Below are 24,791 nucleotides of genomic sequence, written 5' to 3'. Positions count from 1 at the left end.
GGAAAAAAACTCCTGGAAGTACACAGTGTTCCCCAATAAAGTCCTGTTCCCTTTCCCCAATAAAATTAAAAAAAAAAAAAAAAAAAAGAAAGAAAGAAAAAGGAAAGAAAGAAAGGGGGGAAAAAAGAGAAGAAAAAAAAAAAAGCAACCCTAGGCTCTGAGCCAAGCATGGGAGGTGAAAGTAAGCCAGTGTGTGTAGTGAAGAGAATCTAGACATCTTGACATGCCCAAACAAACCACACTAACTCTTCCACTCTCTTCCTTTCAGAGAAAACTTTTCATTTCTGGCAAAAGAGTGAAAGGGAAGGAAGGCAGAGGGCCCGGAAGGGGGGAAGGTAGAGACAAGGTGAAATTGTTTTTACGAAGTTTCAAACTGAGCAGGGTTACAAATCTTAACTTGTCAGAGACTGAACTCCCTATCTCATTCTCAGATTTCTACCTCAAGTAAAGTAAGTTGGGAAACCATTAACTGAAAATAATTCTATCCCTTGAAGGATCATCTAATTGGATCTGGCATTGAAATTTGGAATGCAGCCCTGTGAAGTTTATCATCTCCCTTTATGTCCTTGAAATGGGAAGATTTCTTTTATGTCCTGACCTGGTTTCTGTACCACCTAATTAACAAATGAGCATTTAGCAAATGTCTCTCATATATGCTATCTCTGTTAATTCTTTTTTTTTTTTTTTTTTAAAGATTTTATTGGGGAAGGGGAACAGGACTTTATTGGGGAACAGTATGTACTTCTAGGACTTTTTTCCAAGTCAAGTTGTTGTCCTTTCAATCTTAGTTGTGGAGGGTGCTGTTCAGCTTCAACTTGTTGTTTCAGTCTTAGTTGTGGAGGGTGCAGCTCAGCTCCAGGTCCAGTTGCCATTGCTAGTTGCATGGGGCGCAGACCACCATCCCTTGCGGGAGTCGAACCAGCAACCTTGTGGTTGAGAGGACGCGCTCCAACCAACTGAGCTATCCGGGAGCTCAGCAGCAGCTCAGCTCAAAGTGCCGTGTTCAATCTTAGTTGCAGGCGATGGAGCCCACCATCCCTTGCGGGACTCGAGGAACGGAACTGGCAATCTTGTGGCTGAGAGCGCACTGGCCCATGTGGGAATCCAACCGGCATCCATCGGAGTTAGGAGCATGGAGCTCTAACCGCCTGAGCAACCAGGCCGGGCCCCCTATCTCTGTTAATTCTTGAAGTGGTTCTGGGAAATAGACATTATCCCCATTTTTTAAACTTCTTATTGGAGATACAATTTACATAGCTAAAATTCACCGATTTAACATGTGCAGTTCAGTGGTTCTTAGTATACTTCAAGAGTTGTGCGACTATCACCACTCTAATTTTAGAACTTTTTCATCATCTCAGAAAGAAACCCTGTACCCATTATCAGTCACTTTGCATTCCGCACTCCCTCTAGCCCCTGGCAACCACGAATCTACTTTTTGTTTTCATGAGTTTGCCTATTCTGGACATTTCATATAAATAGAAGCATATAATGTGTGATCTTTTGTGTCTGGCTCCTTTGACTTAACATAATGTTTTTGAGATGCATTCATGTAGCATGGATTGGTACTTCATTACTTTTTAAGGCTGGATAATATTCTGTTATATTGATTAACTATATTTTGTTGTCCATTCATCAGTTGATATTCATTTGGGTCATTTTTCACTTTTGGCTATTATGAATAATACTGCTATGAATATTTATGTGCCAGTTTTTGTGTGGACATATGTCTTCATTTCTCCTGCGTAGGCACCTATGATTGGAATTGCTGGGTCGTTGCTGCATCATTTTCCTTTGCCATCAGCAATGTATGAGGGTACCACTTTCTCTACATCCTCACCAATACTTGTTATTGTCTGTGTTTTTTATTCCCACCTCAGTGGGTGGGAAGTGGTATCTCATTGTGATTTTGATTTGAAATTCTCTAATGATTGATAATGTTGAGCATCTTTCCATGCGCTTATTGTCCATTTGTATATCTTCTTTGGAGAAATGTCTTTTTAGATTCTTTGCCCATTTTTAAATTGGGTTATTTGTCCTTTTATTATTGACTTGTAAGAGTTCTTTATTTATTTTGGAAACAGGTTCTGTATCAAGTATATGAGTTGCATATATTTTCTGCCATTCTGTGGGTTGTCTTTTTTCCTACTAATGGTGTCATTTGAAGCACACTACTTTTTACTTTTGATGAAGTCCAACTTATCAATATTTCCTTTTATTGCTTGCACTTTTGGTGTCATTTCTAAGAAATTATTACCTTCGTTATCCTCAAGATAATGAAAATTTATTTCTGTGTTTTCTTTTAAGAGTTGTATAATTTTAGTGCTTATGTTTAAGTCTGTGATCCATTTTGAGTTCATTTTTGGGTATGATGTGAGATATCCTCATTTTATAGCTAAAGATTCTGAGACTTAGATAAGTTCATCCCTTTTCCATGATTATGTAGCAGGTAATTTGAACCATGTTCTTGGCCTTTGGTTCTTTGTTTTTTCCTTCCCAATACCTTATAGTACTTAACTAGAGCTTTCCAAATAATGATAGAAATTGGCCTTATTGTGCTTTTTAAAATAAAAACCAGATATGATTATGATGATTAATATTAAAATTGAATAATGCTTGATCATCTAGAAAGCTTTGATTCTATCAACGATCCTGAAATATAATAAACACGGATATTATAATACTTTTATAAGTGAAGAGTTGACTCGCCTATAGTCACAAAAGCTGGGAGAGTGGTGGAGCTGGCACCAGACCCATTTCTCAGGGATTCTCCGCCCACTGTACCTTGTCTTACTACAGCCCAGTGATATATATGATGCCTCCCCTCCTCCTCCAAGTCAGAGATTGCATTTCAAAGCCTAGAACACTTGAGTTTTAAATTAGCTTAATTTTTGGAATATCTCTCTGGTGTTTTTCTCTATGAACCAGTGAAAGATTGGTACATTCAGATTTACATCAGAATATTTAGCAGTTTAATACTTTTACTTGTAGGTAAAAGATGAACTGGCTACTTCATGTTTAGTTATTCTCACTTTCCAAGATTGCCCTGGGTAATTACCATATAAGAGAAATGTCAGTAAGTACAATAGAAGTTACCATTTATTGAGTGCCTCTTATGTGTCAATCACAGCAACCCTGCAAGTTAAGAATTCTTATCCCTATTTTACAGATGAGGGACTTTAGGCTCAATGAGTTTAAGAAACTGGCTCAAAGTGACACAGATACTAAATGTCAACATCAGGATTTGAGTCTTAAATCTTCCCTGACGCTGAAGACTATGTTCTTGCCACAGGGCAGAGTAACCCTAGTGCCACATTGTTCCTATTCCCAAGGTACTAGCACTGAGTTTTCAGATGGCCTTTCGTACAGGAGAAGCAGCCTGCTGATGGGAAATAGGAAATAGTTTCACTACAAATCAGCCCTCTCGTTAACAATAATGTGCTGACCTCATGTTTGCTTGATTTTTTTGTGTGTGGTTTTGCTCATTTGGCAATGTGTTACATTATTATTTTTGAAGCAATCTGTGTGTGTATCTTTGCAACTCATCTTCCATTAGTGGAATATGAGAGTGTATTACCTCACACAGCCTGCCCTGCTTTCCACTGAAGGTCATCACTGTTTCAGCACAGGGCATCAGCATCGTTTGAGCTGAAAGGGAAAGAGGCTTCAGAAATCAATCCTGGGATGTATGCAGTGACTGAGGTTGTGGTTACATAAACATGTAGTTCTCTGTATAGACTTTCTGATATTTGCTGCCTTGCTGATACCAATTAATGACATTTTAAAATAACTTATTTTAAAATAATACAATTTATGAGGCCGCAGAGGGATCGGAACCCACATACACTGATGGTGGAAATGTGAAATGATGCAGCTGCTCTGGAAAACAGTCTGGCAGTTCTCAAAAGGTTAAACATAGTTACCACATGACCCACCATTTCCACTCCTAGACATGTAACCAAGAGAAATTAAAACCTATGTCCACATAAAAGCACATTTGTGTATGAATGTTCATAGCAGCATTATTCATAATAGCCGAAAAGTAGAAACAGCCTAAATGTGTATCACTCAATGATTGGATAAATAAAATGTGGTATATCTATACAATGGAATGTTATTTGGCAATAAAGAGGAATAAAGTACTGATTCATGCTACAACATGGATGAACCTTGAAAACATGGTAAGTGAAAGAAGCCAGAGAGAAAAGGCCACATATTGTATGATTCCATTCGTATGAAATGTCCAGAATAGATAAAATCCATAGAGACAGAAAGTAGATTAGTGGTTGCCAGAGGATGGGAGGAGAGGGGGATGGGAAGTGACTGATAATGGATATGAGATTTCTTTTGTGGAGTGATGAAAATGTTTTGGAACTGGATGGTGATCATTGCTCAACCTTATAAATATACTAAAAGTCACTGCCTGATACACTTTTAAAATAAACTTAAAAAATTCTGAACAGTAGTTTTTCATGGAGCTCTTAGGACTCTGAAGGATGAATGGGCAGGATTTAGACATGTGCAGATGGAGTGACGGGATGAAGGCTGAAAGAAAAGCAAAGATAGGAAGATATTCAAGAGCGGCAGGTATAAAGGAAGCTAAGCAGCTCAAGTTGTTAGTGGAGCAGAGCGGGCATCAACAGGGCGAGTGGGCCTGGGCTGGAGTGCAGAAGCTGTTGGAATGCCAAGACAGCTGAGCTTCTCTGGGGGGCAGTGCTTGTTGTTACCAGCCCACCAGTCATGTCTTGGCGATGGGCTCTCTGCATTTGAAAGCATCATGCTTGTGGATAGTTAGTACTTATATTTCCTTTGTGCTTATTTTCACTCATGATTTATTGAGCAGCAACCACATATCAGATGTAACTTGCATTACGTCATTTACTCCTCACTGCAAGCCTATGAGAGTCAGTATCTTTATCTCCCCATTTTTCAGACAAAGAAACCAAAGCTCACAGGTTACAAGTAAAGGGCCAACCAGTGAGCGACAGAGTGTGGAGTCAACTCCACAGCCAAGGCTCTTATCCCTCTCTGTACTTCCCGCCTCTTCATTCCATCTTCTCACCTTTCTCAAATCATCATGGCCTCTGCTCTTACAGACAGTAAAATTAAGCCATGGATCCTGACATTTTGAGCTAAGCAATTAAATACTTCTTAATTTCTTGGTTTTCAGGGCTCATTTCAAATCCTTTACCTCCTATTCATGTAAGCCAGCTATCACAAAGGCAGGATTCACTACCAAGAGGGCAATTGTGAAATACCTTGGGTTAGTGTCAGTTGCTTAAATGTCTACAAGCCGTTAAGAAGATGTTAAGTACCTTCCCTGGAGAGCAGCTATTTAAATTTTGCCCTGGAGTCACCCTTTTTTTAGTAAAATTGGAATTTGGAGGCAAGTTAAGGAGGATAAAATAGTGAGAGAGCTCAAAGTAAAATAGCAATTTCCTCTTTAGACTTATCTTTAAGCATATTCCTTTACTCTAAGGAATCAATTCATTTTGATGAACTGTAACTACTTTGAGATAACAGCTAGAGCGCACCCTGCTCTTGGCTTTCCCTCCCAAATTAAAGAGCAAGCAGCCTACATTACCCTTCATTTCAAATACAAATTACAATTCCTAATCTCACCAGATGTGATTTTAAGATGATCTTTGAAGCTGTTCACACACTTAATAAACCCAATTATATTTTTTATTAACCCTGACATAGTTCCTTTTGTTGCTGAATCATAAGTTTAACATTTTTAACTGACTGAAGCACCAATTTCCCCCTCCTTGGTCACTTCAAGATCTAGGGCAGAGGTGGAAGAGTGCACTTAAATGGTACAGTTTTGGAAACTCATTTTGAGATTCTTATATATTAGATTTTAAATCTGGTTTTATTTCCTGACCTGTGGTATCTCTGCTGTCCCTGAGGAGGCTGGAAGGTTGGGAATGAACTGAGCCTCAGGGAATGGATTACAGACATGGAGCTACCAAAGACCTGGTCAGATCACCTGCCAGGACATGACTGCTGAAGTTTTCTTTCTTAGGAGAAGGCTGTTTTAGAAGCACTTTAGCTCTTATGTCCAACTTTGTTTTCCATTATTGGTAACCCAACTTTAGATAGGGACAGAAAGAATTGTAAAATATCTTTGACCATTGTTTTTTTTTCTTGATGGTTACAAATGTTTGTTCATTCATTCAACAAATATTTATTGAGCACTTATTGTGTGGGAGGGCACATTGCTGAGGAAAACTGTCACGCACTGCCTTCATGGGTTTACAGGTGGCGTCCGGGAGGATATGATGCGGGGTAACTGTTAATCAAGTAATCACACAAAATAATGTGAAATGTGGCTTTGACAGGTGCTATGAAGAAAAGGTATCCAGTGGTAAGACAGCCTGTCTTAGGTTCGTTTTACCTGACGGAGCGGGGAAGGAGGAAGGGACGTAGAGGCTGAAACCTGGTGGGTGATTAGGAATTCTTCTAGTAGAGAAGGGAAGAGTGTTCCAGACTGAGGGAGCAGCAAAGTAGCAGTGCTGTGGCAGGAAGGAACCTGGAGACCGGAATGCCTGTGTCCTCCGGGACCATGGGAATCAGTGAAAAAGGGGTGAGCTCCAAGTACCAGGCAACCCCACTCTACCCAGAGGGTAGAGTGGCTTTTCTCTTTCACTGAGCCTCGTCTAAATGTTTCATATGAAAACAAAGTTCTGCTTTAAAAAAAAAAAGAATATGAAAGCTCACTGTCTTAAGTCATCTACCTGACCTAGCAAGGGAGTTTTATAACACATGTCATATGTGATGTGTCGTGCCACACAACACTTGTCGTCACCTTTTCCTTACCACTGTCAGAGAATGCTGTCTCTCTTTAAGCCTGTTTTCATGAAATGCAGTGTTTGGCTATCTCTATAAATCTCTGAACTCAGTTGTCCAACACATAGCCCTTAGCTATTACAAAAAAGCATTCTAATTGCACATGAGAAAGGTAAAATCCATATGGCCAGTGGTTTTAGAATAAAATTTTTTTTTAGCTGTGGAATTCATTTATCTAATATGAAGGCATTGAAAATTTAAGTGATCTTTATTATTTGTGCCTTTTTTCTATATTTTCTGCAATTTCTAATATAAACATTTATTGCTTTTATAATCAGAAGATAATATTTTTTTAAATTATGTGGCTGTTTAGAAAAACTGAATCATTTCATGATAACAAGTTTCAGGGACTAGCACATATTGAAACAGATGGCTTCCTCGTTCTAGTACCCCCACATTGACCTTTTCACAACTAGCGATTACCAAATCACAGAGTGACCGTGGTTTTTTCACCATTAATTTATACGATTACAGCAGAAGTCTCACTGACAAACAGATGTTTTTCCCAAGTGGAGTTTTTCTTAATGAAATGGTTGCTTAGAAACCAGACCATACTAATAACTTTTCTATATTTAGTCCGTAAAGTGATTCAATTTATAAAATTATTAAGTAAGAGAATACTAATTAGATAAAATGAAACATATCTATTATTTCTCATCTTGCAACCCAGCAACCAAATGGTTAAAGTAGCAGCAAAATTTCATCCAGATGTGTCTACGACTATAACAAGGACATACAAGGAAAATGACAGCTCATAGAGCCACCCTGCTCTGCTGCTAACTGTGATTCTCTAGTGACACAGCGTGTTTGGTCTTTCACCAGCATGTATTAGAAGCTGTGACATGGAACACTTATTAGGTTGCTGAAAGGACCAGTGGGTCAAAAGCTGTATGTGAAAATGTAAAAATAACTTCAAGTTAAGCTCATTGAGACAGCAGTGTAAAGGAAAGGGTTGGGAGTGAAGGTGCTTGTTTGAGATGACAAAATTTATAAATGGAAAATCTGATATGCTAACTATTACTAATAACAGAGAAATGGCAACATGTACTATATTTGTCATGTACCATATTTGTCAAGTGAATTAAAACATTAAATCTTAAATTCAAACTAGACAAAATTTAGAAGAAAATACATTTATTTCTGTCTTTCATTTCCAGTAATGATGAGACAGCTCAGCTGAAAACAGCTCTTACTCAGGGACCCTAGAGGGTCCGTGACTAGGTCTGGTCAGTCCCGGAAGTTGTAGGCAGCGCTTTTATCTCTGTATGTGCATTTATCAAGGGGAAAAGGGGCTCTTTGGGGGAAACTTATAGTATCTCTGCCTGGTTTCCATATGAAACTACAGTTTAAGTCCTATAAGTCAGTAGTTGCTGATTTCACAATAATCATTTTTTCTAAGCCAGTCCTAGCCCGGAGCGCCCATCACAAAGACTTGCCTAATTGTCTCATCAAGACACTCTGCTAGGCTTAACTGAGGAAAAAAAGGAGAATTTCAGGAGAGTTCATATCTTGCCTGTATCACTGCTGGTGCCCAGAGCAAGTCTCCCGGCCCTAAGACACTGGAGAATGTGAAAGATCAGCCCTGTCTTGTTAGAGCCTCAGGCCAGGTGACAACTCCCCTGGGAGGCTTTGGCTCTCTCAAAACTAGTGAGAACCTGACACATCAGCCAGCTTTGCTGATTCTGCAGTTTCTCTTTGCAGAGGCTTGAGGTGAACTGCAGTAGGAACTTAGAAAAAAATGAATCCAAAGTTCAAGTGGTTCTCCTCCCGCCGGGCCCACCTATCCTGGGGTCTTTATTTTCTCACCTAGGCAGTCTAACAGAGAACCACGGACAGTTTTCCGAGCCATCAGAAGCCCTTCTTTTCTTTTCACCAGTAAATGTTTGTTTTGATATAGCATAAAGAGAATGTTAACGTGCTTTTTCTCTCTTTGCAAGCTACATAAAGAGAATTAAATGACTGACATTCTGCTTCTTATTTCTCACCCATGATCAGCTGACATGTAAGTTTCTCTGAATGCACAGGACAGTGATTACTCTCAGAGCAGTGGTTAATTGCTGTTTTCTTTTCCTTCTTTCCTCACTTAACACCTTCAGTCAGTATTAGGGCAGCTTTGTTTTATTTTTGTACATACAGCGGAACCCTTGATCACCATGGCGTTCTCGGGGCTCAGCTTCTCTCAGCTCTGTTCTTACTCCTTCCTCTCTGTCACCCAGAGGAATTTGATAGAGACAGCCCTGAGAAGGTGACGCTGAGCTTTTCAGTGCTGTTTTGGGTTTTGTTTTATTATTTGGGGAGGGTGGTCGAATAAGAGGTTTAGGGGGCTTGCAGTAGCCCATTAAGATGATGTGAATTGGAAGTGTTTGAGAATCACTGCCTAAGAACTGGAACTCATGCGTTGCCACAGGCACAGTGCTGCTCATTCCGTGGCTTGGGTCCCAACTGGGCCACAACGTCTTGGGAGATGTGGGTCCTCAGAGCCTCCTTAGAGCCAGAGTTCTGGCTGCAGGCAGCTCCACGGTGGCGGCAGAACAGAACCTCTGGAGTGGATGGACCTTTTCTGAGCAACTTTGCTCATTTGCAGCAGCTGGACAATGTTCCTCACTGATATCTGTCTGTCAGTGTAATCATCATATCATTTCATTCCAGTGGCAGTGATTCAGCTCTGAAATCTATACGGAAAAAGCACCAGGATCCCAGGCTTTCAGTGGCTTTGACACAATCAGAAGTGCCTGCTCTTGAGCCTAGTGGGCCTCTAGGCAAGCTGTCCCTGCCCATTGGGACATACTGAGCTATGCTGATGCTCCGGAGGACCCCACTCCCATAACCTCTCTTTCACCAGACATGGGCCGCATCCCCTGGAGTGCAAGTATCAGCACCTCGCCAAGGTGGAGAAAGGAGAGGCCAGTGTCGCCTTCCCTGCGTGACCCTGTCATTGGCCATTGATGGTACGGACAAGGTCCCTGTGGTGAAGGCTAAAGGTATCTGCATCATCATGAATTCTCAGATCACAAAACAGACCCAGGAAAGCAGCGTTTTGAGCATCACGCAGGGCTGGGAGATGCTGGCTACATATCCCACCAGGGCCTTACCACCCAGGAGCAAGTACCTTCGAGTGGCAGAGCACTCCACACACTATTTAGAGAGTGGAGAGACAATGAGAGAAGACTAGCAGCCGGCGTCAGCCCCGCCCACCCCCCACTCTTACTCTAAGCAGAAGCTCAGAGGCTGGTTCTTCTCTGGCTCTTCCACCTGGCCCTCCTTACCTGGCCCAAATCTCAGCACCATGGATTCTGGAAGTGGGGATCAAGACAGAAACACGGCAGACAAAAGGAGTGTCTTTGGACCAAGATCCCTTGAGAAGTCCGATTCAGGAGTTTTTGCCCCCCCCCCCCCCCGGCCTATGGAAGAGCCCAGAAGTGTCCTCCAATGGGATTGACCCGTGTGTAGGCCACCCGAATGGCCAAAGGTCCAGCAACTTTTCAGCCACCCAAGATGAACATACCAATAGTCAAAGGGAAGAAACCTCCACGGACCCATAATCTCAAACCCTGTGACTTGAATGTGCTCACACCTACTGGTTTCTAGAACTTTCTCTTCCAGAGACTCTGGGTAGAGGGTGTCTTGCCCCTGCTTCCCTTGTACGTTGGCTCTGAAATAGGAAAGGTTTTTGTTTTTAAAAGCCTCTTCCACTGAGGCTAGAGCTGGAGACATAACTGGTTTTTGATAAACATTAGTACAAAGCTTGTCCTGGCATAGAAGAAGCCATTGTGTATTGCTTTAAAGTTAGACTAAATAATCTCAGAGTGATGTATGGGGGCCTCATTACTATTTGTGTATCATTTAACCTAGACAAGGGCTGCGGTCATTGCCTACTAGATAAATAATGTTTGTGTTGTTCCCAAACCGAGGCTTCTTGATTCCACTACCACGCTCAGCGCGAGCATGGACAAGCCATGGCACAGAGGTGCTCACTGCCAGTGCTTGGCCCTCTCGGCTGCGCGGCTGCCTGCGCGGCTGCCTGCGCTCTGGCCTTGTCCGTTAGGGGCACCTATGATCTGTTGGAGATCTGGGCACTATTCAAAGCCAGACTTGGCAGGAACACTCTTCCTGTGCCGAGACTGGAGCCCCTTGCTTTCTGGCACAGCCAGTTGTTACCGCAGTACCTCTGGGGCTGTGCTGCTGGAACAGTGCTTCTCTTTCATTGAGTGTCACAGAACAAACACGAGTCTTGCATATCCTTTGTTGTACTTTAAAGTGAGATTAATTCCAATTTGGTTGAAAACTTTCTAAGGGAGAACATTCAGCCTACTGGTTTGGTATAGATAAATGTATGTTAAGTTTTTTTAAAGTAAAGAAAGTGGTAGCTGTACGTCGATTTATAGTCTTGAGGTTCATGTCAAACTAGTGTCACCCTATTTTGATTTCTTTCTTTAGGCCAGGGCCTGAAACTTTTTCTGAGATGTGGAAGAATGAAAAAAATTTCTCTCTGCAATCATTTCCCCCCAAATGAGCCTCATATGACCTGTATAAAGGCAGAGCTACTGAGCAAAGGAAGTAGGGAAAGCACTTGTTCATTTCTCCTCATTGTGGACGTATTCAGCCATTGTCCTGATCACCGTCTCAAATCCCTGCTGGTTTTGCTTTGGACAGGCTCATGTCTACGTGAGGAGCTGAGCTGACTTTTCCATAGAGAGGCGCTGGAGCCTCACATGATCCAAACAATTAATTTGTTTGTGTCTTCTGTTATGCTTGTGTCTCTTACTTGTTTTGACAATAAAAATGTGTACTCCTTGAAAAACGAAAAACAAACTGGAACTCATTAAAATCCAAGTTTTGGATTTCCTTTTGTATGGCTCCTCTGTCATCACTAATAGCAACAGCCTCTTAAGTTAGAGTCATTTGTGAATTTCATTAACGTTACTACCTTCCTTTTCCAAGTGCTATATAAAGATACCAGCTGGGAACAAAGCAGTTCCTTTGAAGCCCAGAGAAACCCAGTAGAGGATTCTGCCTGTTCATATGGGATACTGTGTGCAAAGGGTCTCTCCTTGTGATCATCTTGGAGTCCAACAGAAAGTAAATTTCATGGAGTGAGGCTGACATACTTGAAAATGTAAGGTTTGTATTTTTGGAGTTAGGGTTTGCAAAGCGAGTACTAGTCAGCAGTTCTTTTCTCTTAGGCTCTGCTGCCCGGTGAGCCGTGGGGTAGCAGAGAGCAGGTTTACAGCTCTGCTCTGCCATGTGGCAGCTGTGTTATGTTGGGCCATATTTTTCACTCCTCTGCTCCTCAACTTCTTCCTCAGTAAAATTAGGAGAAAGAGTAGTACCTACTTCAAAGGATTGTTGGAAGCATTAAATGGATGAATTCACATAAAGTGCTTAGGACTTCGCCTTGGCATATTGAAAACACTAAGCAAATGTTGGGGAATTTTACTGTCTTTTTGATTAGATTTTTATTTATTATAATAATATTCCATGATCCAAACAGCTTCCAGCAAGTATAGTTAACTGTCAATAAATATAGATTATTCACTCATTTTTTCCTTTTTTCTCTTCAAATTGGGAATTAGAAAACAAGTGGTTTTTTTTTAGATTTTATTGGGGAAGGGGAACAGGACTTTATTGGGGAACAGTGTGTACTTCCAGGATTTTTCCCAAGTCAAGTTGTTGTCCTTCCGATCTTAGTCGTGGAGGGCACAGCTCAGCTCCAGGTCCAGTTGCCATTGCTAGTTGCAGGGGGCGCAGCCCACCATCCCTTGCGGGAGTCGAATTGGCAACTTTATGGTTGAGAGCCCGCGCTCCAACCAACTGAGCCAGCCGGGAGTGCAGCGGCAGCTCAGCTCCAAGTGCTGTATTCAATCTTAGTTGCAGGGGGCAGAGCCCACCATCCCTTGCGGGATTCGAGGAGTTGAACTGGCAACCCTGTGGTTGAGAGCCCACTGGCCCATGTGGGAATCGAACCAGCAGCCTTCGGCATTAGGAGTGGGGAGCTCCAATCGCCTGAGCCACCGAGCTGGCCTAGAAAACAATTTAAACAAATGTATTGGGCATTATTTTAGTGTTCAAATATATATATTATTTAGATGCTGATTTAAAGAAATAGGTACTAGGTATAGTTCTTACAAATTTTTAGCAGTTAGCCTTCACAGCTTATTAGCCTAACCCTGTTTTTTCCTCAGGCCTAAGTAAAACTCACTCATCTTGAATCTATAAATTTGTTAGGGCTTGTCCACACTTAACACAACTTTGGAGCCTTGGAGAAGCTTAACATCAAATTGGCATGCTAGACATTATAATTTACTCTAATTACAAAGACAGCCCAGCTATTAAGCTGAGCTCCCATGCTTCCTTGATTTAATTACCAACTTCCCCAGTTTGCAACTTCCTGGATTCTTGGAGCTGATGTTATTGTTAGTTTCCATCACAATGAGAGGTCTCAAATGAAACAACTGAAGTACCCTGCTAAAGGGTAGTATTTTTTTTCTCTTCAGTTTCTACCTTTCTTTTTTCTTTTTTTTTTTATTAGTTTCAGGTATACAAAACAATGTAATAGTGTCTACCTTTCTTATCTTTGTGTCGTAGAGCTGCAAGAGAGGACAATCACAGATTGACAATTATCTTTTTTGTGGTCAGAGGGAAAATTTCCATGTGCCTGATCTCTTCTGTTAACCATCATTGTTCTTTCAAACTAGAGCTTCTTCCACAGGTTCATATATATCTTTATCATCTTTTTAGTTTTTCAAAAGAACTTGTTTTTATAGTAAATGTACTTTGAACATAGTTTGTAAAGAGTCAAAAAGTTTGCCCCTTGCCCTGCTTCTTACTCCCTCACAGTTCCAGTCTCCAGAGATAATCATTTCCCCACCACCACCCCTTTTAAGTAGTTTTTTCTAGTAATTACCTCTCCATTTATAAAGAAAATACTTACACAGACCTCTCCTGGGTTAAACATTTTTGGACATTACCTACTCATTTTCTGTATGTTGGATGAGGATTTAGCACATACACACACGTGCATTCCTGCACGTGGCCACCTGTATCCCTTTTTCTCCCTTTTCCCCATCACAATTGTGGCTACAACATTGGGCAGTGTTCGCTGCTGACTATATGGATATTATTTATTGCTGAGCACGGTTCAGTCTTCCTTTCTTATTTATGTATTTGCTTAGTTTTCTATGTAGTTATTGCTCCTCTTTCCAAATAATCCAACAGTTCTATCAAATACATGTCACTTTTTCTTCCACTTTGTTCTCTTTATCCGGACTTCAGCTGTGACATCTATCAAATTCTCTTTATCCTTGTTTGTGGGTTACCTCTTTTACTCCTTAACTTTAGTGAGATTTCAGGAGGAAGAAAATACAGATGTTTGTGGTCATTCTGCTCTTTTCGAGTGTAAATTCCTTTTACATTTCCACCTCTTAAAGAGGCTGTCCTATTTTAAAAGACCATGCCCCTTATCACAGATTTTTTAAAAACTTACATTTATTTATATGTGATAGGTAAGTACACAGTTAAAAATTCATTAGGTACAAAAAGGTACAGAATAAGAAGTCTCTTCTCTCATATCTAACCCCCAAACACCTCATTTCCTACCCTAGAAACAACCGATATCATTAGTTTCTTGTAAATCCTTTCAGAACTGTTTTATGAGTGTGTATTTCTCCTATGTACACAATTTGTTGAATTCAGTACACATCGTTTGGTACTTTGTTTTTCACTTAACAAGTTTATTCCATGTCAGTTCTTTAAAAGCTTATTTATTTTTTTATGGATCCGTTGTATTCCATTGTATGAATGAACATAGCTTTATCTTCTATTAATGAACACTGAATTTGTTTTAAGTTTTTCCTACTACAGAGTGCTACAGTGTATGAGTTTGTACATAAGTAATCTACTTGTGGTAGGATATCTATTTGGATAAATTCCTTGAGTAGAATTTCTGGCTTACCACAGAATTTAGATTTTTAAAAATAATAATTTTCTTACCCGTGCAAGACAGAGTCTGTGAAATGTGAAGTGCTTGATTTGTTTTCCCATTGAAATAACAAATCATTATCTCTCTCTTTCCACGTCACCCTTCAAGGGCAACCCAAACAGATTTGGATGCAAAAGGAAGCTGGTACTTTGTTCTTGGCAGCAGATTTCCCTTTACATTTCAGATGTGCTATATTATTTTCTCCCCTTTTTCTTCTATTCTAAAAACCTAAAAGGGTAGATACGAAACAGTTTCTTAAAATTTTTTTATAACAATTTTTTGACATATAACTCACATGCCGTATAATTCCAACCACTTAAAAAGTATAGAGTTCACCGTTTTTTAGTGTATTCACAGAGTATGTAACCATCACCACAATCAATTTTAGAATGTTTTTATCATTCCAGAAAGAAGCATCCACTAGCATGTCCCCATTTTCCCCCAACTCGCACAGCCCTAGGTAACCACTAAATCTACTTTCTATCTATAAATTTGCCTATTCTGGACATTTTATCTAAAGGGAATCACACAATGTGTGGGGGTTTGTGTTTCTTGTAGTGTTTTTGGCAGAAATATCTGAGAGGTTTGGAGAGGTGGTTTTCCAGATTGATGTGGCTGTTTGGGGAGGTAGATGGCTACTGCCCAGGGGAAGGAGGCAGGTTAGTTTTGAAGTGGGGATGGCTTAGAAGGATCCTGGGATAGAGCCAGTCAGCAAAGACACTTAGAATCAGACTGTCTTTTCGACAATGCAAGTGCACTGTGTAAAGTGAGACTACACCTAAATAACTTCCACCGCTGAAGGTCTGCAAACTCACTGAGCAGCATGCTGAGGCATCATCTTGAAGTCAACCCTGTTTTGATCAGAATACATTTCTGGCTTTGTAATGAATGTCATTGGAGGGGAAAGAACAGTTATTTTACTAAGTTGACTGTCTCTGTTTTGTTGCATAAAGTGCTTTTAGTAATGTTTTTTAAGTTAATTTGCCTATATTTTAAGCTTTGCCCCAAAGTACAGGTCAGAATGCCTTCATGAACTCTTGCCAGTTTGTTTCACCTTTACCTACTATGTATTTTATCTGTTATATCACATCTTGAAACGCATAGTCATTTTCCTGCGATCAGAGCAGGAGCAGCTATCTCTCACACAATCATTTTGTTCTTCATGCCAAAGAGATTGATGTGTCATGTTTCCTTGAAGCCTGTGCTGACCCAGAGATTACCTCATTTTCAAATTACAAAGGAATTATCAAATGTGAGGGGCCAAGGGTCATATGAAGGTTATAGCCAGGCTTCCTCAGTTGCCAAAATTCAGAAAACTTTTTAAATAAACGAAAACAGCCACACAGAATCTCATTCCTTTTAATTGTTATACAGTCTTAACCATCATATGTGATTCTCTTCACTGCTTGGTGTAATAGTGAGGAGGGAACTGTCCTTGTCCTTTATGGATTTATAAACTCATAGGTGGCAACTGTATCTTAGAAGGTAAAATTCAACAGTCAGAGGGCCATTTGGCAGCAGTCTGTGGAGCAGGCCGGCAGGAAGATAAACAATTGCTAACATGGGACTGTGGGAAGCAAGGAAACTACTTTGTTATTGGCAACAATTTAATGCAAGATTGGGAGAATTTAAAGCTCCCTGGTGGAATTAAAAGTTTAGCACTATAGGAAAAGTAAAAAGTAAAAAAAAAAATAAAAATCTGAAATTAAACAAAAATCTGAAGTAGGCTGTGTTAGGATTCTTTTGGTTGAGAAAAATATCAAACTGGCATATGCATAAAGGATATTTATTGGCTTATGTATCCAGAGACTGTAGTGGGTAGAAGTACAGTTGGATCCAGAGGCTCAAAGCCATCAAATCTCTTCCTTTTCTGCTTTCTTCTCTTGGCTTGACCCGCTTCTGTGTTGGCAACATTTTTGGGTGGACTTTCTCCACATGTGGCCACTGGCAGCTTCAGGTTAATAACTTTAACAAAAAAGAAAAGAAAAAAGTTTATCTCTCCCAGTAATTCCAGTGTGGGCTCCAGGATTGAATCTTATTGCCCATTCCTGAGCCAGTCCTTGTGGTGGGGGTGGGATGGAGTATCCTAACTGACCAGCCTGGGATATGAGTTCACACATGAAGGGAGAGAAAGTGGGAAGTTAACTCCACTCAAACCACGTAGACTAGAAGTGGCAAAGGGATATTTCCCAAAGGAACACCATGTGTTGTTACCAGGAGAGAGAGTAGATGCTGTGTGCAACCAAAATGCCTGTCTGCTAAACAGAGGAAATCAAGAGTTCATTTGGTTTTGAAATATATAGCGGGATGATATGCTCATAGAAGTAAATAACTGTTCTCTGCTAAAGATTAATGAGAGAAAATAGGCATAAACAACAGTAAGAGGGACTTTAGTAATAGATGTGTTTTAGGAAAGCTAGATGCAGATCAGACTTTTCTAAGGCATATCCCATTTCCCTACTGATTTCCATTATAAAGTTACAACTATATTCCTAAAAGGAAACAAACGCACCAGCTTTTTTAGTTGGGAACTTCTGATGGAAAGTAGTTATGATAGCTACAGATCTATAATATGTACGAGGTCTTGTAATGTATTCGCGATGCAACAACTACCAGAATTGCAGTTACCAACCACCAATTCACTTTTCCTTTGGGGCTCTTTCAAAACTTGGAAGCTTTTTCCTTTCTTTCCCTTAGTAAACAATTCATTTATCTTTTTTCTGAAGCCACAGATAGTTTTCCTATGCTAGGATGTCTCTAACTCCACCTTGGACCTCCAAGAAGTTGTCCATTGTTTTACATAATAGAGCTAACTACAAATGCAGGGTCACATTTTGCCAGCAGGGAAGCTGTCTAATTCCGGTTCTGCCACAGCCTGAAAACTCCCTGAAGAGCAGAGCTTGTGTTTGTATAAAATTGGAGGCCACATAAAGGGAGCTGTGGCTTAAGGCCACATGCAGAGACTTCCCAGGCTTTTCGGAAGCAATGAAAAGATAGGAGTGGGGAGAGCAGAAAAGAGAATGGGCAGACAGGTGTAGCCATCAGCAGGTAGACAGCCTTTGTGTAGATCTGATTTATAAGAGAATGGAATTACAACCTACAACATAGAAAACGGTGCATAGACTTTGCCTGCACGATTAAGTTTTAACAGAATGGTAAACTCAGGTGAAAAATAATTATAGATTTCTCAAGCAGTTATATGATTCCTTCCACATCTTCTTTAATTCCTGAAGTTTATATCAAGACTGTATTTTTGAACCTATTTCATTCATTCATTTAACACATAGTTATTGAGCACCTGCTATGTCCTGGCACTCTCCTGGGCATGAAGCTATAGCAGGGAATAAAACAGTCCTTGACTTGGTAGAATTCACATACTAAGGAGGTGAGCAGTCAATAAATAAGCAAATATATAACATGTCGGGTAATACTAAGTTCTGAGAAGAAGAATGAAGCAGAGGGAGAGGGAGAAAGAGTGGTAGGTGAAGGAGGCTGCCATCTTATATATGATAAATGTGACATTTGAACAGAGACATGATGAGGTTTGGGGAGCAAGCCGTGAGGTTACCTGGAGGGGGAGCAGCTAAGGCAGAGGTGAAGATGCAGGGCCTGCAGCAGCTTGGTCTACTCTAAGAAAAACAGTGAGGACTCCAGAGTTGCTGGGAGACAGGGGCCCAGGGAGAGGATGGTAAAGATGAGGTCAGAGAGACAACAGAGGCAGGAATTAGGAGCTGCTCATATTCAGGGGAAAAGGAAAACCACTGAGGGATTTGGGCGGAAGAATGATGGGTACTGGCTGATGTTTTAGTTAGAAATTTCCAGCTGCAATGAGGGAAAGGATAGAAGCAGAAGAAGTTAGGAGGTCATTGCAAAAAACCAGGCCAGAGATGATGGTCCATCATCCGAGGTGGAGGTGCTGAGAAGCGTTCTCATCCTGGATATATTTTGAAATCCATATTGTCTTCCTTTTTTTTTCTCCTTCACTGTTCTTTAGAAGTATATAACCTTTCCCATCCTTTCCGCAGCCCAGTCACGGAATTTGTGTTTATATAGCTTTGAGAACATGGGCTTTATTTCTGGTCCTATCTTAGGTTACATCTCCCTTCCTCCCGCCACCACCCCTCTAAAGTTTGCTTGCTATGGAGCTGGTCTCAGATGATGATACACCTTTAGGAGGTACTGACATGATGGGAGAAAGGATCAGCAAATCCTAGGAAGGGGGATGCGAGCAGAATCTTCCCTATTTCTGACCAGGGGACTCAGCCATGAGCATGTGTCTCCTACTGATCCAGCTCAGAACACTCTGAAAGTCTTTCCTGGTGTAAATTGCTCTTGTCATTGACAGTTTTACGGCGAGAACTCATGCTGGAATGGAGAACTACAGCAGACAGGAACTAGGGCTGTGCTGCAGGCTGGTGTGTTGGCAGGGATAGCACTAGTCACAGAACTTGAGTCTCGGAGTCAGAAGGATTCCTAGAAGGCATTTAATCCAGTCTTCTGCTGTTGTGTGAATCCCTGCCGTGATATGTGATCATCTAGCTTCTGCTTCAAGAGACTATAATCCATAGATCATAGAATGTCAGTGCTGGAAGTGATCTTAGATCAGATAAGGGCTGGGACTCGAAGAACTCAGGAGTCTGACCCATGTTATTTCCACTCACTATGTTATCACTCCAAATAAAGGGCGGCCCTTGCTGGTAGAATTACAGAGATGGGTTTAAATGTCTATGTGTTCATCCCATCGCAGGCTGTCTGGGTTTACTTGCCATTCAATCCTAACCAGTAATGAATTCTTTCTTTTTGTTTTCCACCACAGGGGTTGCCCTGCTCTCAGATGTGTACCCTGAGAAAATCTTGCTTAGCCTATTGGCTCAGTATGACCACGGTAAAGATAAGCACACTCCAGAGACCAGAATGAAAGTCGGGGAAGTCCTGATGCGAATTGTCAGGGCATTAGGTGAGTTTTCTTGTTCTGCCCATCTGGACAAGGCGGGGAGCAGTATGGCTTTGGAACCAAAGTCTGTATACCGAGGCTTCGTATGCTAGCACAGAGAAGGCTGGATGCTCCGAAACATCCTATGATGCACGGGACAGCCCCCTACAACCAAGAATGATCTGGTCCAAAATGTCAGTAGGGTCCGTCAGTATATCCTGTTGTAGAGCTCACGTGAGCCATTCTGTTTCTGCTTTCACATCACTTAGATGTGTTCGCCAAATCCAGGACTGCCACATACAGTTATGCTGTTGTTCACAGCTGTAAAAACTCCAAGAGGCATCATTGTATGAATGGCATGCCCTGGAGTTACGTGATACTCAACCTGTGCAGTCGTCCTGTTGGCCTTGACACGTCTCAGTTACAATTTAGATTGCCATCTCCCTGGAGGGAGTTTGAAACGGTAGTCATTCCTTTCTGTCGTATATTTACAAATCCTTTTGGATGTGGAAGCTTCTGCACATGGCTAATTTGATGTATTTTATACCAATCTTATGAGCATGCTTTTTAGTGGATAGCCTTTTCTCATACCTGCCAACGATGGGAGTGTGTTCTCATTAGAGCCTGTGGCCGCCTTTGAAGTGATTTTATATTGCCTCCTACCCTTTTTGGCCTTCCTTTACATTGAATGGACCATAATATGACCTAAGTATATTTTTAAATTATCCCTTATATTTAAGGGATGTTTTATATCCTTTGCTAATATTTATTTCTCATGCTAAGGAAAAACATTTGTTTTATTTGTATGTGTCTCTCGTTTGAATCTTGAGCTTGGCTCAGAAGTCCTCGACAGAAAAATAGTTTCTACCTCTGCCCATAGTAACACCCAAACAGTCTCTGAATTGTAATTTAATTTCCTGCTTTTGTCAAGTTCTGTATCATATAAACTTCTGAGTTTGAGTTATTTGGTAGCTCTTCCTAATGCTCCAAGTTTTTTATATCTTGAATATATGTATTTTTTCTTAATCTTGGTGGTAGGGACATCAATGTAGTTCGTTCAAAAACCTTTTTGGAGCAGCTACTGAATGGCACGTTCTGTGCCAGGGGCTGGAAGTAGGAGCCTGAAAAAGCCACAGTCTCTTCCTGCAAGGAGCTTACAGTTTAATAGAAATCAACTTATACACACCAGTCATCTCCATAAGGTGACCTGCCTGTGGAGGGTATAGTGGGAACGCCGAGGAAATAGTCTTGTCTGTCCTTTTTCTTCTCGAGACCCCGCAGTTCGTTGAATGTGACAGTGTGCTGCGGGGCTACTTCAGTTCCTCATTATCACAGCACAGCAGGGCAGTTTTTGAAAACTAGCTTTTGTATGATAGCTTTCGGAGATTTTCAACTCACAGCATAGGCCTGAATTAAGGTAAAAAGGTAGGTTGGACATGTGAATAATTGGACACCAGTCTGGGAGTTGGGCATTCATAGATTTCAGCAACAATAAACAACAGTCAAGGATTAGAGCTCACATATTTTCAAAGGGGAAATTTTCAGCAAAATTCAGAGGATCAAATAAAATGCTTCTTGCCAAGTCTGCCTAGGTTAGCATGGGTGTAGTTCAATTCAACAAATATTTATATTTAGTTGGAAATACTAAGCTGACCAGAATTGAAGGTTAAAGCCCAGACTTAACTTGTTTTTTTCCTTCCTCCTCCTTTTTTTGCTTCCTCATGTCAATTTTTTTGAGAGATGTAACTTTAAAAAATCTATTTATAGACTTTTCCCCTCCTAGGTAATTGTATCAGTAAGACATGATAATTTTGGACAATTTGGAGAATACTAAAAACTATTAAAAAACAACAACAAAGTAATCACTTGATAGTCTCACCATCAGAAGTAACAACCCCTTGTTTACATTTTGATATTTCTGTCTCTGAATTGTAATTATATGTATACTGGACTTTTTTTCATTTAACATTATTTATAATCACTTTTCCATGTCATTAAATATTTCTTGAAAATATAAGATTTATTGGTTGTATTATAATCAGTAATCTAAATTTATCATATTTTTATTTAATTATTTTCTAGAAAGATACTATTGTTTTCTTAGGTTGTTCCCAGTTCCTTTCTTTTTTGGGGCGGGGGGAAGGGGAACAGGACTTTATTGGGGAACAGGGTGTACTTCCAGGCCTTTTTTCCAAGTCAAGTTGTTGTCCTTTCAATCTTAGTTGTGGAGGGTGCTGTTCAGCTTCAAGTTGTTGTCCTTTCAGTCTTAGTTGTGGAGGGCGCAGCTCAGCTCCAGGTCCAGTTGCCGTTGCTAGTTGCAGGGGGCACAGCCCACCATCCCTTGTGGGAGTCGAATTGGCAACCTTGTGGTTGAGAGGACACACTCCAACCAACTGAGCCATCTGGTAGCTCAGCGGCAGCTCAACTCAAGGTGCTGGGTTCAATCTTAGTTGCAGGGGGCGGAGCCCACCATCCCTTGCGGGAGTGGAGGAATTGAACTGGCAACCTTGTGATTGAGAGCCCACTGGCCCATGTGGGAATCCAACCAGCAGCCTTCGGAGTTAGGAGCATGGAGCTCTAACCGCCTGAGCCACCAAGCCGGCCCCCCAGTTCCTTTCTTTATGAAGAATTTTATGAGTATTGTGAGAAGTGTGCTGTTGATTATTCTTATACATAAATTCCTTTGGTGAATCTTTGATTCATGGGGTAGGTTCCTACAAGGGAAATTACTGGGTCAAAGGCTAAATACCAAGAGCATGCTTTTAAGGCTCTTGGTATTTAGCCCTTCAGAAATGTGCACTCATGTCAGCAATGAACGAGCCTGCTAATGTCACAGAGAAAAATTATTCCATGGCTTCAGACCAGATTTCTAACCCTGACCAGACATCTCCAAAATGTATACCTTTGCTCTCAGAATGAATGGAGGAGCCTGTCATTGTTGGGTGGGTGGATGGATGAAGGGAAGGAGGGAAAGGTGAGAGTGGGGAGGGCAGGAGAGACTGATGGATGGTAGGGTGGATGCATAACTCAATGAACCCATTATTGCCCTAGAAGAGTGACTCAGATGTGGTAGTGTCCTTGTGATAGACAAAGGTAGTGCTTTATTTTTAGAGGCAGAATGTAGTCTTCTAGTCAGCAAGCTCGAACAAGTTCCCCTTCACTCTAGGTCAGAAACTTCCAAAATTGAGAGCCAAAATAGAAAACCATATTTGTGTTGCTTTATCTGAAGAGTTACCTTCAGTGAACTCTGTAAAAAAGATTAGGAATTAATTTTTGAAATGAGGAAGGAGGGGAGGGAACTAAATCCCAGGTGTCTATTGGAGTATGCCTTGGCAGGTAGAATGACACGCGGGAGTGCTGGGGCAAAGCAGCTTATACTTCTAGAGTAGAAGCTGCCTTTTCTTAAATTACTATATTCCAAGAGAAGGGTAGGTCCTGGGCTTTAGGGTGTATTGTACTTCTACCTCTTAAAACCTGTAAAACACCCTTATTTAATGTGCTTTGTCAACTCTTTTCCATATCACCTGCTTAAATTGTTTGTTTTAGTTTAGCAATCACCTTGCCCCCTCAGAGTTCATCTAAGTGATGAGCAACCCATGATCCCCTCTAGCTTCAGCATGAAGCCCGTAATCTGATTTGAGAAACCCTATCATCTGCCCAGAGAGGAGCAAATCCAGCCCCAAATTCTGTTCTGACAACACCCTCTTCTAGCCAGTTATAGAAAACAAGGGAAAATAGAATAATTGGATTTGTCTAACAGATTACTGTGAGTTCCAGTTGGCTTGGTCTGGAAATTAAGGTGAGAAGAGGAGCTTTTAAACAGCTGCATAACATTTTATAGTATGGATATACCATAATTTACAATATTTATTCAACTCTTCCTCTGGGAATTGATTGAAGATGAGGAGAGATTGGGATGTCCTTCAACATCAAAACTCCAAGAGAATGTTGAAAGAGTAAGCAAAATGATTTGATCAAACAGGCCGTTGACTATTAGGGAAATTTCTGAGAATCTGAACATGTCTTACCGTTCTGTTCAAAGCATTTTAATAACCAATTTGAGCATGAAGCGAGTGAGTGCAAAATTTGTTCCACGTGTTTTGACTGTCAAAAGCAACAGCATTTGTCAGTTTTGTTGGAGTTGCACGATCGTGCTGCTTCAGCTTCTAGCTTTTTAAGACATGTCATCATGGGAGATGAAACTTGGGTCTGTGGTTATGATCCTGAGACCAAGGTTCAGAGTTCTCGATGGAAATCACTCTGTTCTCCTGTGTGAAAAAGTGCGTCAATCAAGATCTAACATCAAGGTGATGTTAATTGTGTTTTTTGACCTTGATGGAATTGTGCGAGCTGAGTTTGTACCCAGGAACTCTACAGTGAACTCTGAATATTATAAGGACTTATTGGAGTGTCTAAGAAACGATGTATGTAGAAAACAGCCTAAGAAATGGGCTAATGGTTTCATCCTCCTTCCTGTCAATGTTCCATGTCGCACATCGCTTCTGGTATGGCAATTTCTGTCAAATAAAAACATTATGGTGTGTCCTCATCCACCTTATTTACTCGATCTAGCTACTTCTGGCTCTTTTCCAAAGTCAAAATGACCATGAAAGGTAAACATTTTGAATTGATTCAGCACATCAAGGCAGCCATGACAGTGCAACTAAAGACACTCACGAAAGAGGACTTCTAGAACTGCTTCAGAAAGTGGCAAGAATGATGGGATAAGTGTGTTCAAACTGAGGGGGAGTATTTTGAGAGGAATTAATGACAATGTATCTTTTACAGTAATTTTTTTATTTAAACATTCACTGTATTGTTTGATCACACCATATGTGTGCATGAGTGCGTGTGTGTGTTTCTGCTGGGTAAGTACCTAGGAGTGGCATTTCTGGGTCATATAGAACATGTATAAGAAACTGCCAAAGTGCTTTCTAATGTAGTTGTAGCATTTTGTACATTGCTGTACAACCAGCAATATATGAGAGTTCCAATTGCTCCATATCCTAGCCAACACTTGGTATCAATATT

The 24,791-nt window shown here is 40.8% G+C and overlaps 1 protein-coding gene and 1 pseudogene across 3 annotated transcripts in view; both read left to right on the top strand.

Annotated features, from left to right (window-relative positions):
- Positions 1–24,791, top strand: part of TANGO6 (transport and golgi organization 6 homolog) — a 141,415-nt gene that overhangs the window by 63,085 nt on the left and 53,539 nt on the right. For 2 of the 3 annotated variants that reach the window (XM_019756706.3, XM_088800275.1), the window contains exon 15: positions 19,644–19,784. In XM_019756706.3, coding sequence (XP_019612265.3) covers positions 19,644–19,784 — 141 coding nt within the window. Of the gene's footprint in view, positions 1–9,498; positions 10,057–19,643; positions 19,785–24,791 lie in introns of those variants that run through there. The other variant, XM_088800276.1, reaches the window with a different exon arrangement.
- LOC148757595 (putative monooxygenase p33MONOX pseudogene) lies at positions 9,524–12,080 on the top strand (annotated as a pseudogene).

This window comes from Rhinolophus sinicus, chromosome 8 (assembly GCF_057876585.1).
Source record: "Rhinolophus sinicus isolate RSI-liver-muscle chromosome 8, RSI-T2T, whole genome shotgun sequence".
Taxonomy (NCBI): domain Eukaryota; kingdom Metazoa; phylum Chordata; class Mammalia; order Chiroptera; family Rhinolophidae; genus Rhinolophus; species Rhinolophus sinicus.
This window is presented reverse-complemented; position numbering and strand designations above follow the sequence as displayed.